At 38.4% G+C, this 13,807-nt stretch overlaps 1 protein-coding gene across 2 annotated transcripts in view; it reads left to right on the plus strand.

Annotated features, from left to right (window-relative positions):
* Positions 1–13,807, plus strand: part of HTR2C (5-hydroxytryptamine receptor 2C) — a 260,479-nt gene that overhangs the window by 147,496 nt on the left and 99,176 nt on the right. For both annotated transcript variants that reach the window (XM_004614477.2, XM_055122720.1), the window contains exon 4: positions 19–332. In XM_004614477.2, coding sequence (XP_004614534.1) covers positions 19–332 — 314 coding nt within the window. The remainder of the gene's footprint in view (positions 1–18; positions 333–13,807) is intronic.

The raw sequence follows: 13,807 nt of genomic DNA on the forward strand, positions 1-13,807 counted from the left end.
TTTCTTCTTATTTTTCAGCATGCACCTAATTGGTCTATTGGTTTGGCAATATCATATTACTGTCAGTCCAGTTGCAGCTGTAGTAACTGACCTTTTCAATACCTCCGATGGTGGACGCTTCAAATTCCCAGACGGGGTACAAAACTGGCCAGCACTTCCAATTATAGTCATCGTTATCTTGACAATTGGTGGCAACATTCTTGTTATTATGGCAGTCAGTATGGAAAAGAAACTGCACAATGCCACAAACTACTTCCTAATGTCCCTAGCCTTTGCCGATATGCTGGTGGGACTACTTGTCATGCCAATTTCCCTGCTCGCTATCCTTTATGGTAAGTACAAATTTTATTAGTTCTCGCATTTCAGATTGTCATCAATTTGTATTAAATGTTATGGTAAGCATTCATAAAATTAGTATATGATTTGGAAAGAGAAGTAAATAATTGTGTAAAGGAAGTCATTGAAGATTTGCATCATATTTAGTGATTTCATATTCCCTATAGTGTAAAATAGATTTAGACTAGAAAGAATGATACTGAAAGTGTATATAGTTTTGAACTCCTCAAAGATCACTAACTATATATAGAAAATAGTACATCAAGGAATTTAAAAGTTACTTACATTGTTCTAAAAGAGTGAATTACCTTAATAGGCATATGACAAAGTAATCTCAGGCAATGGATTTTCTTGAGTTTGAAACCTCAAAGCATAATTATCTTATCTATACATTTTACCAGTCTACACCTTATCTGATAATTTAATTCTATTTTCTTTTTTTTTAGTAATAGCTTGGTATACATGAAGACTGATTGTATCTTTGAACTTATATGAACATAGCTGGAAGTTTGTGGGCTGTTTCTCAGTGTACACTCTTTTCTAACTATAATAGAGTACTTCTTCCTTTTCTTTTTAAGCTGGAAGGCTTTGGGAATACTTTAAAAAGGGTAGAGAGAGGAGAGAATTAATGAGTTTTTACAGATTGACACATGTCTTATATGGTAATATTTTTTCCTCTTGCTTCCTTTTCCTTTCATTATGCGTCATTTTCTAAAGGTCATATAACCATGCCCTTTTTATCTTTTTCTACCTCCAAATAATTCCTTCTCCAAGACTTTGTTGTCCTGAGCAAACTTCTAAGGAAGTCTCTAGATAAGGTTTTGTTTCTAATTTTTATTTTACCTTTTTTATTGAGTCACTGTGAGATAGACCCTTACAAAGCTGTTCATGATTAGGTTTCAGTCAGACAGTGTTCCAACACCCATCCCTCCACCAGTGTACATTTTCCCATACTTGTGTCCCCAGGTTCCTAGGCTTGGAGGTGGGGGAGGGAGGTGATGGGTAGACAAGGTTTTCAGAATTTGCATACTGATGGTCTTCCTTATGATAATTTTATATTTTTCTTAAGCGTCCTGCTACCATTCTTTATCTTTCATGTAGCTTTTCCTGAATTGCCTTTCCTCTACAAAACAGGATGTGCTGAGAGCCTAACATATAGCTCAATATGATTTGCTGTTTCTTTCTACTTCCAGATAATTTTAATGCTCTCTAAATTTTATAGTGGCATTGTGCATTTTTCTTTAATGTATGTAAATCTATATCTAATCTATAAACACACATGTATATCTTGAAAGTCACCGGGTATATCTATTTCTCCTTCTCAATTTCTTTACCTATTTACCTTTTCTAGTCTTGCCTCCTAAGTCTTCTACCCATTCTTTGTTCCTTCTGGTAATCGCTAATTGATCTTAAGTTCTCAAAGTCTTTATGTTTTTATTTATTAGTTCATTTGTTTGCTTCCTCTATATACAACATTTTAGTGAAATTATGCTATAGCTTAGCATAGACATCATGTATAGTTTTGTTGGGGTGGCTCCTTTCTGTTTGTTTTTGGACCATACCTAGTGGAGCAATAGCACAGGAAGTAGAGTGTTTGCCTTGTACGTAGCAAGCCTGGGTTCGATTCCCCCGCCCCTCTCAGATAGCCTGGCAAGCTACTGCGATGAGGGCGAGAGTATCCCGCCACATGGCAGAGCCTGGAAAGCTACCCATGGCATATTCAACATGCCAAAATCAGTAACAACAAATCTCACAATGGAGACATTACTGGTGCCCGATAGAGCAAATCGATGAGCAACGGGATGACAGTGACAGTGACAGTGACCTAGTGGAGCTATACCCGTATAAAACTGAAGTCGGTGGGCCCCCATGGTAGCTTACCTGAGGTGATGAGGAGAGATGATCACTTTCTCTTGATCCACCTCTGTCCCCGCCCCTTTAACCCAGGACTGGCTGGATAGACTAAGACAAAAAGTCTGAAAAGTGAGCCTTAGGCCTTAGCCCAGCTTACAATTTCTTTTTATTTCTTGCAGAAAGAGATTGCAGGAGTAAATAAGCAGTGAAGTAAAATAGATTTTATTTAGAAGGCTTTTAGGAAGGGGTAGGCGGGAGAGAAAGTGAGGGAATAACATGCTCAAGAGAGAACATGGGCTTCTCTCTTGAGAGAGCACCCCTACACAAATCTCATGTTTAGATATGAAAACATGAAAGTACCACATCTCAAGTGGGCCAATGCAGGCAACACATGTGCTCGGGGCACAAGCACCACATGGTCTCAGGCAGCGTATGTGAACCCCATCCTTTGTTCAAGGTGGCCTTTATAGGTTTTTCTCCAACCTGTCCTCACATGGGGCTTCTACTTAGGTAGAAGTCTGTTGCTAGGCTGGTTTCCAAGGGGTTTGAATTAGAAGTGGTCTATGGTCTTCTTTGAAATTCTTTTCCTGGCATTTTTTCCTGCTGCAGCTTCTCTTAGAGTGGGGTCCAGTCTTCTCTGGGTCTGTTACTGACACCAGAATTTATCAGGACTTGGTTACTGTGTTGACAGCCCTAGTTCTATTGGTTTTATTACATCCTAGGGATTCCGTTGCCATAGGAGCCCTTCCCTGTCTAACTGCTCACATCGAAACTATATGTAGTTTTAGACATATGGAGCTAAAACGATATTAAACTGCATAAAACAGACAAATAGATCATAAAATAAAATATATCTTCTAAAGCAATGGATGAATTGACTCTTTCACTATTTTGTTATTTCCATCCCTGTCTCATACTACATTTCTAACTTGAAGTCTATTTAAATTTTTATGTAAATATGATTACCCTTGTCTTCTTAGGCCACCTTTTACCTATATGCTGTTTTTTAAAATAAGTATTTAATTGAAGCACCATGATTTACAAAGGTGTAATTGTTTAGTGTAAGGAATATAATATTTCAGCCCAATCTCTCCACAAGTGTTAGCTTCCCTCCCTCAGTGGTTGGCTGCTCCAACGTCCCTCTCAGTACCCTCTGCCACCTTGACAGCACATTTCAAAGTTCAGTGGTTTTAGTTTAGATTTCATGTTTTCAGGGTTGTTGAGTCTGTGCTTTGAATATATAGCTATATACCCTTTTGCCACATCCCAAATATAACCAAAGCCCCAACCTCTATCACTGTTTTTCAACTGTACTTTGAGCCTATGTTTTTTTTTCCCTCTGGAGCTTAAATGCTTCTTCTGTTGTTTTCTAGTCCTCTTATGCCTTTTGACTAGAGTTCTGGCCATTGACACTCAGTGAAACTATTAACAGAATATATTTTGTTGCCATTTTCTATTTGCATCTAGGTATTATTACAGTACATCTGTTATTTTGTGCTTTTTCCTATATCAAAGTGGGGTTTCTCTGAAATTTCTTAAATATGGTTGGAAAGCTGTTTTACGGGCATTGTACTGATATAGCTGAATTCCTTTAATTATTGTTCAAAGTTCCTTAGGTCCAGGGAGATGAATGAAAGGGTTAGTGCAGATGCTTTGCATGCAAGAGGCCCAAGTTTTGTCCCTGACACCCCAAGGTGCTCCAGACACCACTGGGAGTCATTCTGAGCAACGTGCAGCGTATAGGCCCTGAGTACCACTGGGTGTAGCACTGTAGCGCTGTTGTCCCATCCCGTCTCCATTGTGAGACTTGTTGTTACTGTTTTTGGCATATCGAATACACCACGGGTAGCTTGCCAGGCTCTGCCCTGCAAGTGGGACTGAAGCAATAGCACAGCAGATAGGGCATTTGCCTTGCACGAGGCCAACCCGGGTTCGATTCCTCCCGAATTCTCAGAGAGTCCGGCAAGCTATCACTGGGTGTAGTCTTAAAATAAAAAAGCAAAAGAAAACAAAAGTTCTTTATCTTTCAGAAGTGAGTGACAAACTAGCTATTAGAGTATTGTGGGTTTTGTTTGTTTATTTGGTTTTAGATCACACCCAGATATCCTTAGGGCTTACTCTGTGCTCTGTGCTGAAGGATCACTCCTGGCAGGACTCTGGGGATCCTATGGGGATCAAACTCTGTCTGCTCAGCTCTGTATAAGGCAAGCAATTTACTTGCTATACTAGCTCTTTCACTCCAAGATTTCACTTTTTACATAATAGAGTAATATCATGTTGACAATATATAGCCTAAATTCTCTATTTAGTTATCTATTGAGGAAAACTTTAGGTTGATTATACATTGTAACTTTAGTGAATGATGACTTTATTTATGTAAGTACAATTTTTTTATAATTGAACTTTATTTTGCTTATTTTGTTTATTGAATCACTGTGAGATACAGTTACAAAGCTTTCATGTTTGAGTTTCAGTCATACAATTATCGAACACCCATCCCTCCACCAGTGCACATGTTCCACCACCAATGTCCCCAGTATCTCCCCATCCCACCCCTCCCTCAGCCTTTCTGGCAGACAATTTCCTACATACTCTCTATCTACTTTTGGGCGCTATGGTTTGCAATTCAGATACTGACAGGCCATCATGTTTGGTCCTTTGTCTACTTTCAGCACACATCTTTCATCCGGAACTATCCCTCCAACCATCATTGACTTAGTGATCACTTCTCTATCCCATCTGCCTTCGCCCCCAGCTCCGGAGGCAGGCTGCCAACTCTAGAGCAATATTCCTGACTCTGTTTGTACTGTCTTTGGGTTTCGGTCTCATATTATGTTATTTTATATTCCACAATTGTGTGCAGTCATTCTATGTCTGTTCCTCTCTTTCTGGCTCATTTTACAAGTGCAAATTTCATTTCAAATTTCTATATTGAAAAGAATTTTTTTATTAGTGAATCACCATGGGGAACAGTTACAGATTTACAAACTTTTGTGCTTCATTTCAGTCTCAAATTTCTATTTTTAAATTGTTTATATCAGTGTCTAGGGTTAGAAATTATGAGTCATATGGAATTTTTGTTTATTTTATTTTTTGAACTTAACTATTTGAAATTAAGATCACAACTATACTGAGATGGCAGCACAGAAAATATAAACCATATAAATACATGGAGATGTTACTGATGCCCACTCGAGCAAATCAATGAGCAATGGAATGACAGTGACAGTGACATATATGTTATATACTTAAATTTCTATCGAAGTGCCCATTGTTTACAAGTGGATTTATGTTTGTAAGGGTACAGTGTGATCACACCACTTCCAGCACCAAGCTCTAGTATCACTCCACCACTGCCCTGTGACTATTTCAGACTATACCACTCGCTCCTTAAAACTTCAATTATATAATAAATATAAGGATTTGTTTTCACCAGACATTGTCTTTTCTCCCTTGGTAGTTTTCTCTTTCAAACTTATTTCATTTAGCATGACCTTCTCCAGTTCCATTCATTTTGTAGCAAAAGGCAATATTTCTTTTCTTATTTTTACTGAGGGCCTCCAAAGCAGTGCTAAGGGGTTCCAGGCTCCAATCCAGGGATACTTGGCTTGGTTGTGAAAGCCCAAGGTTCAGTGCTCAGCCCTGGTGTTGTGGTGCTGCTTTGGCCAAATGGGACTGGGGCCTACTGTGACGACCTGGTATTGTTTACCTGCCACTAGTAACAAACCAATGATACTCAGGGGTGACCATGTATATAACTGACAGTGCTTCTGGGGACCATGCCTTGCGAGAGATTGAACCGAAACCAGAACATGCACAACACTCTTCTTATCTAATATGTAAGTACTACTTCATTTGTGAATGCATAGCACATCTGGTTTATCCACTCTACCTAAGAGTGCTTGGTTGTTTGTAATGTTGTCCTAATATAAAATGTTAGATATTTTTCTTTCTTCAATTTTTGAAAAGTTTAAAAAAGTTATCTTTGGAGGTTTCGTAAAAGAGGATACAATAATCAACTGAAGTTGGACATTTGTTTAGGGCAGGAATTTGTATTTTATTTCCTTGTAATTGACTTTTCAATTTTATCCTAATTTGTTTGAGAGTGAGTGGTTGTATGACTCTAAAAATTGATCTAGTCTTCTGTGTTCTAACATCTAGAGGCAAAAATTTATTTTTAATTACACAAAAAGTCTTCTGTGTAATTCTATGGCACCTGTTGTTAAAATCCGCTGTTTTTCATTTTCATTTTTATTCCAATTTATTAGATTTTTTTTCTGTCTTATTTTTTAGTGAGTTCAGCTAAGAGTTAGACAATACTGCTACTCCTTAAAAGAACCAGATCTTTGGTTTGTTTATTTTTTTTAATTGGGAGAGCCTGGCAAGCTCCCCGTGGCATTATTCGATATGCCCAAAACAGTAACAATGCTGGGTCTCATTCCCTGACCCTGAAAGAGTCTCCAGTGCGGCACCATTGGGTAGGACGCGTAAAGCCAGGCTTCTAAAATCTCAGGGCTAGGATGAATCGAGACGTTATTGAGACCACTAGAGAAAATAGACAATCAACGGAATGATGATGATGATGATGATTTTTTTTTTATATTTTAAATTACCGATGGACTGGAGTGATAGCACAGCGAGTAGGACATTTGCCTTGCATGCGGCCAACCAGGGATTGATTGATTCTTCCATCCCTATTGGAGAGCACAGCAAGATACTGAGAGTATCCCGCCTGCACGGCAGAGCCTGGCAAGCTACCCGTGGCATATTTGATATGCCAAAAGCAGTAACGACAAGTCTCACAAGGGAGATGTTACCAGTGGCTGCTCAAGCAAATCTATGAACAACAGAACAACAGAGCTATAGTGCTTTAAATTTCCATTTATCTTGCATCACTAATTTGCTTTGGAGATGGACTGGAGCAATAGCACAACAGGTAGAGCTTATGCCTTGCACGTGGCCAACCCTGGTTCAATTCCTCTGTCCCTCTCAGAGAGCCCTGCAAGCTACTGAGAGTATCCTGCCCGCACGGCAGAGCCTGGCAAGCTACCCATGGCATATTTGATACCCCAAAAACAGTAACAACAAGTATCACAATGGAGACATTACTGGTGCCTGCTCAAGCAAATCGATGAACAAAGCAACAACAGTGCTACAGTGCTATTTTGCTTTTGGGGTTATACCCAGTGGTTTGGGATTATACCCAGTGGTGCTCAGGGATCATCTCCAACTTGGTTCTGAGGGCTCACTTCCAGTGCCATTCAGCAAATGATGTGGTGACAGGAATTCAATTGAGGATTGCTACATATAAAATACTCTAAATTTTATTATTTTTATTATTTTCTCTTAATTTTATTTTTTTAAGTCTCTCTCTGGATGTTGGCCGTTGATGGGATGTTTTATCTCTTGCCCGCATGCCTGGCTATCTTTCCCGGGGCCCCTCAGAGGGGATGGGCTCCAGCTTACCTCCCCACCCTGAGCAGAGCTCCCGGTGGCCGAAGACCACCAGAACCTAGCTGAAGCCATGCTGGAGGCCCCTCTCTACATGTTCGGACAGGCCTCATGCATGAAGGTACCAGCAGAGGAACCCAGGTGTGTGTAATCCCATCAACGGCCAACATCCAGAGAGAGACTTAAAAGCAAGTCTCAGAAGCGATATCTTTAGCCTACTTCTCCCTCTGGGAGAAACTGGCAATCCTCTGAGAGTTTCCTGCCCACATGGGACAGCCTTGCAAGCTTCCCATGGTGTATTCATATGCAAAATCCAGTAACAAGCTGGATCTCATTCCCCTGACCCTGAAGAGCTCCCAGTGCAACATCATTAGGAGGGACGAATCGAGATAGACTTCTAAGATCTCAGGGAAAGGACGAAATGAGATGTTACTGAGCCCGCCCGAGAAATCGGTGATTAACGGGATTTCGTGATCGCTATCACGTGAATTTTATTTTTTTTCTACCGACTCAGGGTTTTATTTGTTCTTTCTCTAGTCCATCCTTAAGTGTGAAGCTAAATTGTGATTTGAAATTTTACTTCTATAGTTATGTAAGGCTATATTGTTAAGTTCCCTCTGTGTAGTACTTTTGCTGTGCTTTACATGCTCTAATTGCTTGTTCCTTTATTTTTGTGTTTCCGGAGATATATTTTTTAATTTCCACTGGGGCTTCTTCATTGACCCAAGATATTCAATAGCACACTATTTGGTTTGCAAGTTTTTGCTCTTATTCAGTTTTATTTTCTGCTTTATTTATATCTTCTACTAATATTATGCTACTATAGGTATTTCTCTTCAGGTCTGTTAGTGGTCATTTTATATTTTTAATTCTCCTTCACTTGGAGCATACATGATAATGAGTGTTAAATTCTCTTGATATGTTAAGGTCTTAATCATTGTAAAATAGCCATTTGTGTCTCATTACTGTTTTTAATTCAAAATCTATTTTGTTGAGGTATGTCTATTTATATATTCTGTATTTCATTTTTATAATTTTTCTTTTAGTTACCATGTTTTGCAATTTTGTGATGCAATCAATGGTAGGGTTTCATGAATGTAGCATTTCAACACCACACCCCACACTGGAGTGTCCATATTCCACCATAACCATTGTGTCAGGGTCCTCCTCATTCCCTGTTATCCCCCTTCCCCCACCTTATCCCTCCTCATTCCCACCTTATCTCACCATTATCTTCCAGATACACTGATATCGTAATTTAAGTCCTCTAGATTATTTTTTAGAATATTTTCCTTAAGGCCTTTTTCCCCCTGCAATGCTTTTTTTAGTTTACCATTTGACCCCATAATTGTTCTCTAACTTTTACCTAGAGCCTATATTTACCAAATGAAACTCAAGTATGTACCCTATATATAAAATATATATGTTGTATATGTCAATCCATGTACATCTAAGCGCATTTCTGTGCTGTGTATTCAATCTAAAGGGTGAAAATTTAAGTAAATAATTATTATATAGTTGAAAGTCTTATTTTATCTAAGGTACAAAAGAGCAATTTTGAAACTACTTCTTTTGTTTCCCAGGATTGTATATATGCATAAGAATCTTAAGGTAATAAAAACCAAATTTCTTACTGCTACATTAGGAGTCAAAAACTTGGAAAGTAAAAGCAAATAATAAATGCATAATAGTGGAAATATTTACTTCAATGTGAATTCTTGGAGATGACAGATAACTGTAGATAGAGTATATACGTATTTATACATATAGTTTTATAAAACAGTATAGATAAACATTTTTACATGTACACTTAAAACTATTTCATAGTTTTCTACTGAGAAGTTCTAGTAGCAATTTCACATGTATAATAATCAGCACAAATGGTGATAGATATTATTTTGAGAAATGGCTGGCTTAGACATGGGGTAACTATTATAACATGGAATTTGATCATAATGTATTTCAAACTGTAGAATGCTAAAAGAATTGTAAAAGATACAGAACTATATTAACAGGTTCCCCTTGACTTTATGGCAACATTAAAATTAAAACAGTTAATTTAGAGTTTTCTTAATAGAGTTATTAGTAAAATTAATAGATAACAACAAAAATGTATCCACTAAAGGCTATCACTTTTAAAACATTATTTCAATAGCATACCTTGGAAAATTTATTTTACTTCATGATACCTTGGAAAAAACCAAAAGGAGTTATTTATGGACTTAAAACAGTAAAGAAAATGCAGAACTATTTTGAAGAAAGCAAAACTTAAAAAAATAATCTATAAGAGAGTCTCTATTTTTTTTATCTCCCTCTTTTTTAAATCAGGATTTTCTTAAGAGTAATGAAGTCAGTAGAGCCCCTATGGGTGACTTATGTAAAGCAGAGAGTAAAGAGATGGCCACTTTCTCTGGATCCACCTCTGACACCCTGGGACCAACTGGGAAGAGTAAGATAGATACAGTCTACAATAAGTCCCTGCATGGTACGGACCAGATTCATGCGAACCCCACTAGGTAGCTTTCAAGCCACACTTGATGTCCACATGTCCTTCATGGCATGGGAATTAATCCACATCACCCAATTTCTCTGGGAGTTGTGGACTCAGGCTGGAGTGAGGAATTGCTCTTTGCAGAAAAGAAAAACCAGGGGGCCGGAGCGATAGCACAGCGGGTAGGGCGTTTGCCTTGCACGCGGCCAACCCGGGTTCGATCCCCGGCATCCCATATGGTCCCCCAAGCACCGCCAGGAGTAGTTCCTGAGTGCAAAGCCAGGAGTAACCCCTGAGCATCGCTGGGTGTGACCCAAAAAGCAAAAAAAAAAAAAAAAAAAGAAAAGAAAAGAATAACCAGTCCTAGGCCTTGCCCAGGCCTTCTGGTTGCTTGTCCTTCCCACAGGAAAGAGTTCCAGCAGTAGATGAGCAGTGAAGAAAAATAACTTTTATTTGGAGGCTTTTTGAGGAAGGAAAAGGAGAAAGAGAGAGAAATGTGTTCAAGAGAGAATGCAGGCTTCTCCATAGGGGGAGAGAGCCCCAGTACACACTCAAGAGAGGAGATGCAGGTAACACATGTGCTTGGCCCCATGGGCAAAAGCAACAATGGGCTAGCATATGCATAGCATAAATATATGCACACGCTTCTTTTGCTCAAGTTGGTTTCTATAGGGTTTCTCCAAGCTGCCCCACGTTGGGCTTTCTAACTAGATAAGAGTCTGTTGCTAGGGTGGTTGTCAAGATGGTAGAATTGAGAAATTGGGGTGGTCTTCTTTGAAGACTCCTTTTCTTAACCTTTGTTCCTATTGGTGCTTCTCTTGGACGGTGGGTCTAACCTTCTCTGTTATGGGATAGATCCAGTTAAAGATCTATCGGTCCTTAGTTCCTGAGCTCTGGGGTGGGTCCAGACAGTCTTAGGGCTAGGAGGTTATTACTTCCCAGGAATTCCATTGCCCTGAGGGGCCTTCCCTGCCTAGCTGCCTACATCACTAAACCAATCACATACCTATGTAGTGGTAGTGGGGCTGGAGCGATGGTACTGCAGGTAGGGCATTTGCCTTGCACGTAGCCAACCTGGGCCAACCCCTCTCAGAGAGCCTGGCAAGCTACCAAGAGTATCCTGCCTGCACAGCAGAGCCTGGCAAGCTATCCATGGTGTATTTGATATGCCAAAAACAGTAACAACAAATCTCACAATGGAGACATTACTGGTGCCTGCTCGAGCAAATCAATGAGCAACAGGATGACAATGATACAATGATCCAGTGATCCAGTGATGTAGTGGTAGTACTAGCTAAAACTTGCAAAAATCATTGTGTCTACAGTAACCAAAAAAATGGGCACCTATAGTCTCCTACGTGTAATTAAAATATACTTTTCCTTTTTCTTTTTGACTTCTGGCTTTATCCAGAGGTGTGTCTCTATTTAGACAACTGTCCTTTGATTCTAGGAAGTGTATACCAATAAGAGAGGTCTCAAATCAGTAATCTAAACTTATCTAGAAAATGAAAATCGGATAAAACCAGTGCAAAAATGTGAAAGAAAGGGTCGGGCCAGAGAGGTAGTAATGCTGGTCAAGCAGAATTGCCATGCATGTGACCAAACCAGGTTTTATCCCTGGTACTCCATATGATCCCCAGAGCCTACTAAAGTATTCCCTGAGTACAAAGCCAGAAGAAAGCCTTGAGCACTGTGGACTTGTGGAGCGCAGACCAAAGAAAAAAGATGGGAGGGAATAACAAAGTTCAGAATAGATATTGGTGAGATTAGAATTTATCAAGTAACAGAGGAAAATAGAAACCTTTTTCAAAAGTTGATTCTCTTTTATGGGGGATTGGAGCTCCATTGCACTGGACCTGATCGTTTGAAGCTTGGGCCTAGTAGGGCAGTGCTGATCAGGTTAGCCAGTGTTTGGGGACCAGTAAGGTCATACTAAACAGTTCTGGGGAGCCATTCAATACCAGAGATTGAATTAGTGCCTGACATGCACACATGCACACACACATACACGCAAATACATACACGTATATACCATATGTATTCTAGCATTTGAGTAGCACTGTAGCACTGTCATCCCATTGTTCATCAATTTGCTCAAGTGAGCACCAGTAACATCTTCATTGTGAGACTTGTTGTTACTGTTTTTCGCATATTGAATGCACCACTGGTAGCTTGCCAGGCTCTGTCGTGCAGAGGGGATACTCTCGGTAGCTTGCTGGCCTCTACAAGAAGGATGGAGGAATCGAACCCGGGTTAGCCACTTTTGAGTATCTCCCTGATCTCAAACACTGAGTGTTTTACATGTTTGATTATTATAATAAACCTCTAGCTAGATGGATCAAGAAAGAAGGAAAACTCAAATTACCAGTATTAGTTATGTAAGAGAAGACATTACTTTAGAATTTACAGATACCCAAATATAACAGTATGCTATAGAAATTTGGCCTATAATTTATATGAAAAAGATTGCTTTTCCTAAAGATATAGTAGTAAAATTCAGTTATAAACAGTATTTCAGTTGAATAGCTATATTAATATAACTTCCAAAATAAATTCACCAGACACAAATAACTTAACTGGTAAATTGCATCAAACGTTTCAGGGAAAAATATAAATTCTATTTATTGTCTCCACAGACTGAAGCAAAATAAATATATTTCATGTCACATTATGAGAATTATACTGATGAAATAATCATTTTCATTGCAATAACAATTAGAGAAGAGTATGCTTTGTTAGTATATATAAATATATATAAAAACCTTAATAAGATAATAACATCAAATACAGAAATTTACAAGAAGGTTAATATGCTTTGACACAACTCATCTATGATTCATAAATTAATGTGATTCATCATAATAATTGATAAAGAAAAATGAAGTCCTATGATGATATCAGTTATGAACTGGTGGGTACACAAAAGCATTTTATATAAGTCAACATTCTAAAGTAAAATAGGAATACAAAGGAAGTTCTTCAGTTTGGTATATGAGATATACAGTATTTTTAAACTAGCATAATAATCCATGGTGATAAATTGGTTGAGTTTAAATAAAGATCAAGTTATCCATTCTCACCGCTTTTATACAACATTAAACTATAAATCTTAGTGAAATAAAAATTAATGGAATATTGCATATTAAATGGAAGAAAGTAAAGTTTCTATTCAAGTATAGTGTGATCATTTACATAGAAAATAATTAGCACTCTATCACAGAACATGTCATTAAAATGGTCAAAAAATGGAGAGATAGTACAGAAATTAAGGTGCTTGTCTTGCATATAAGCTACTGTGGTTGGTTTCCCCTATACCACATATGGTGAATGACTCACTCAGCAAAACACTGGCACTAATGAACCAGGAGTAAGCCTGAACACGTCTGGTTGTAGCTCAATAAACAAAAACAATAAATAATTACAAAATTTTCCAAATGTTCCTTGTCTCATGGTATTTGTCTTATATAATCTCTATCCCTCCTATATAAGCTGGACTTAGCACTAAATTAATTGTATATCACTTCTGAGATTTGATTGAAAAGACTACAGTTTCCTTTTGTTTACTTTTTCTCACTTGATGGAATTTTATTTGTCCTGCTTGCTTACTAGCTCTGATGAAACAAACTATGATATAGCTTATCAGTAGAGAGGTTTGTCTTGAACAGAAACTGAAGG

The sequence above is a fragment of the Sorex araneus genome, chromosome X (genome assembly GCF_027595985.1).
Source record: "Sorex araneus isolate mSorAra2 chromosome X, mSorAra2.pri, whole genome shotgun sequence".
Taxonomy (NCBI): domain Eukaryota; kingdom Metazoa; phylum Chordata; class Mammalia; order Eulipotyphla; family Soricidae; genus Sorex; species Sorex araneus.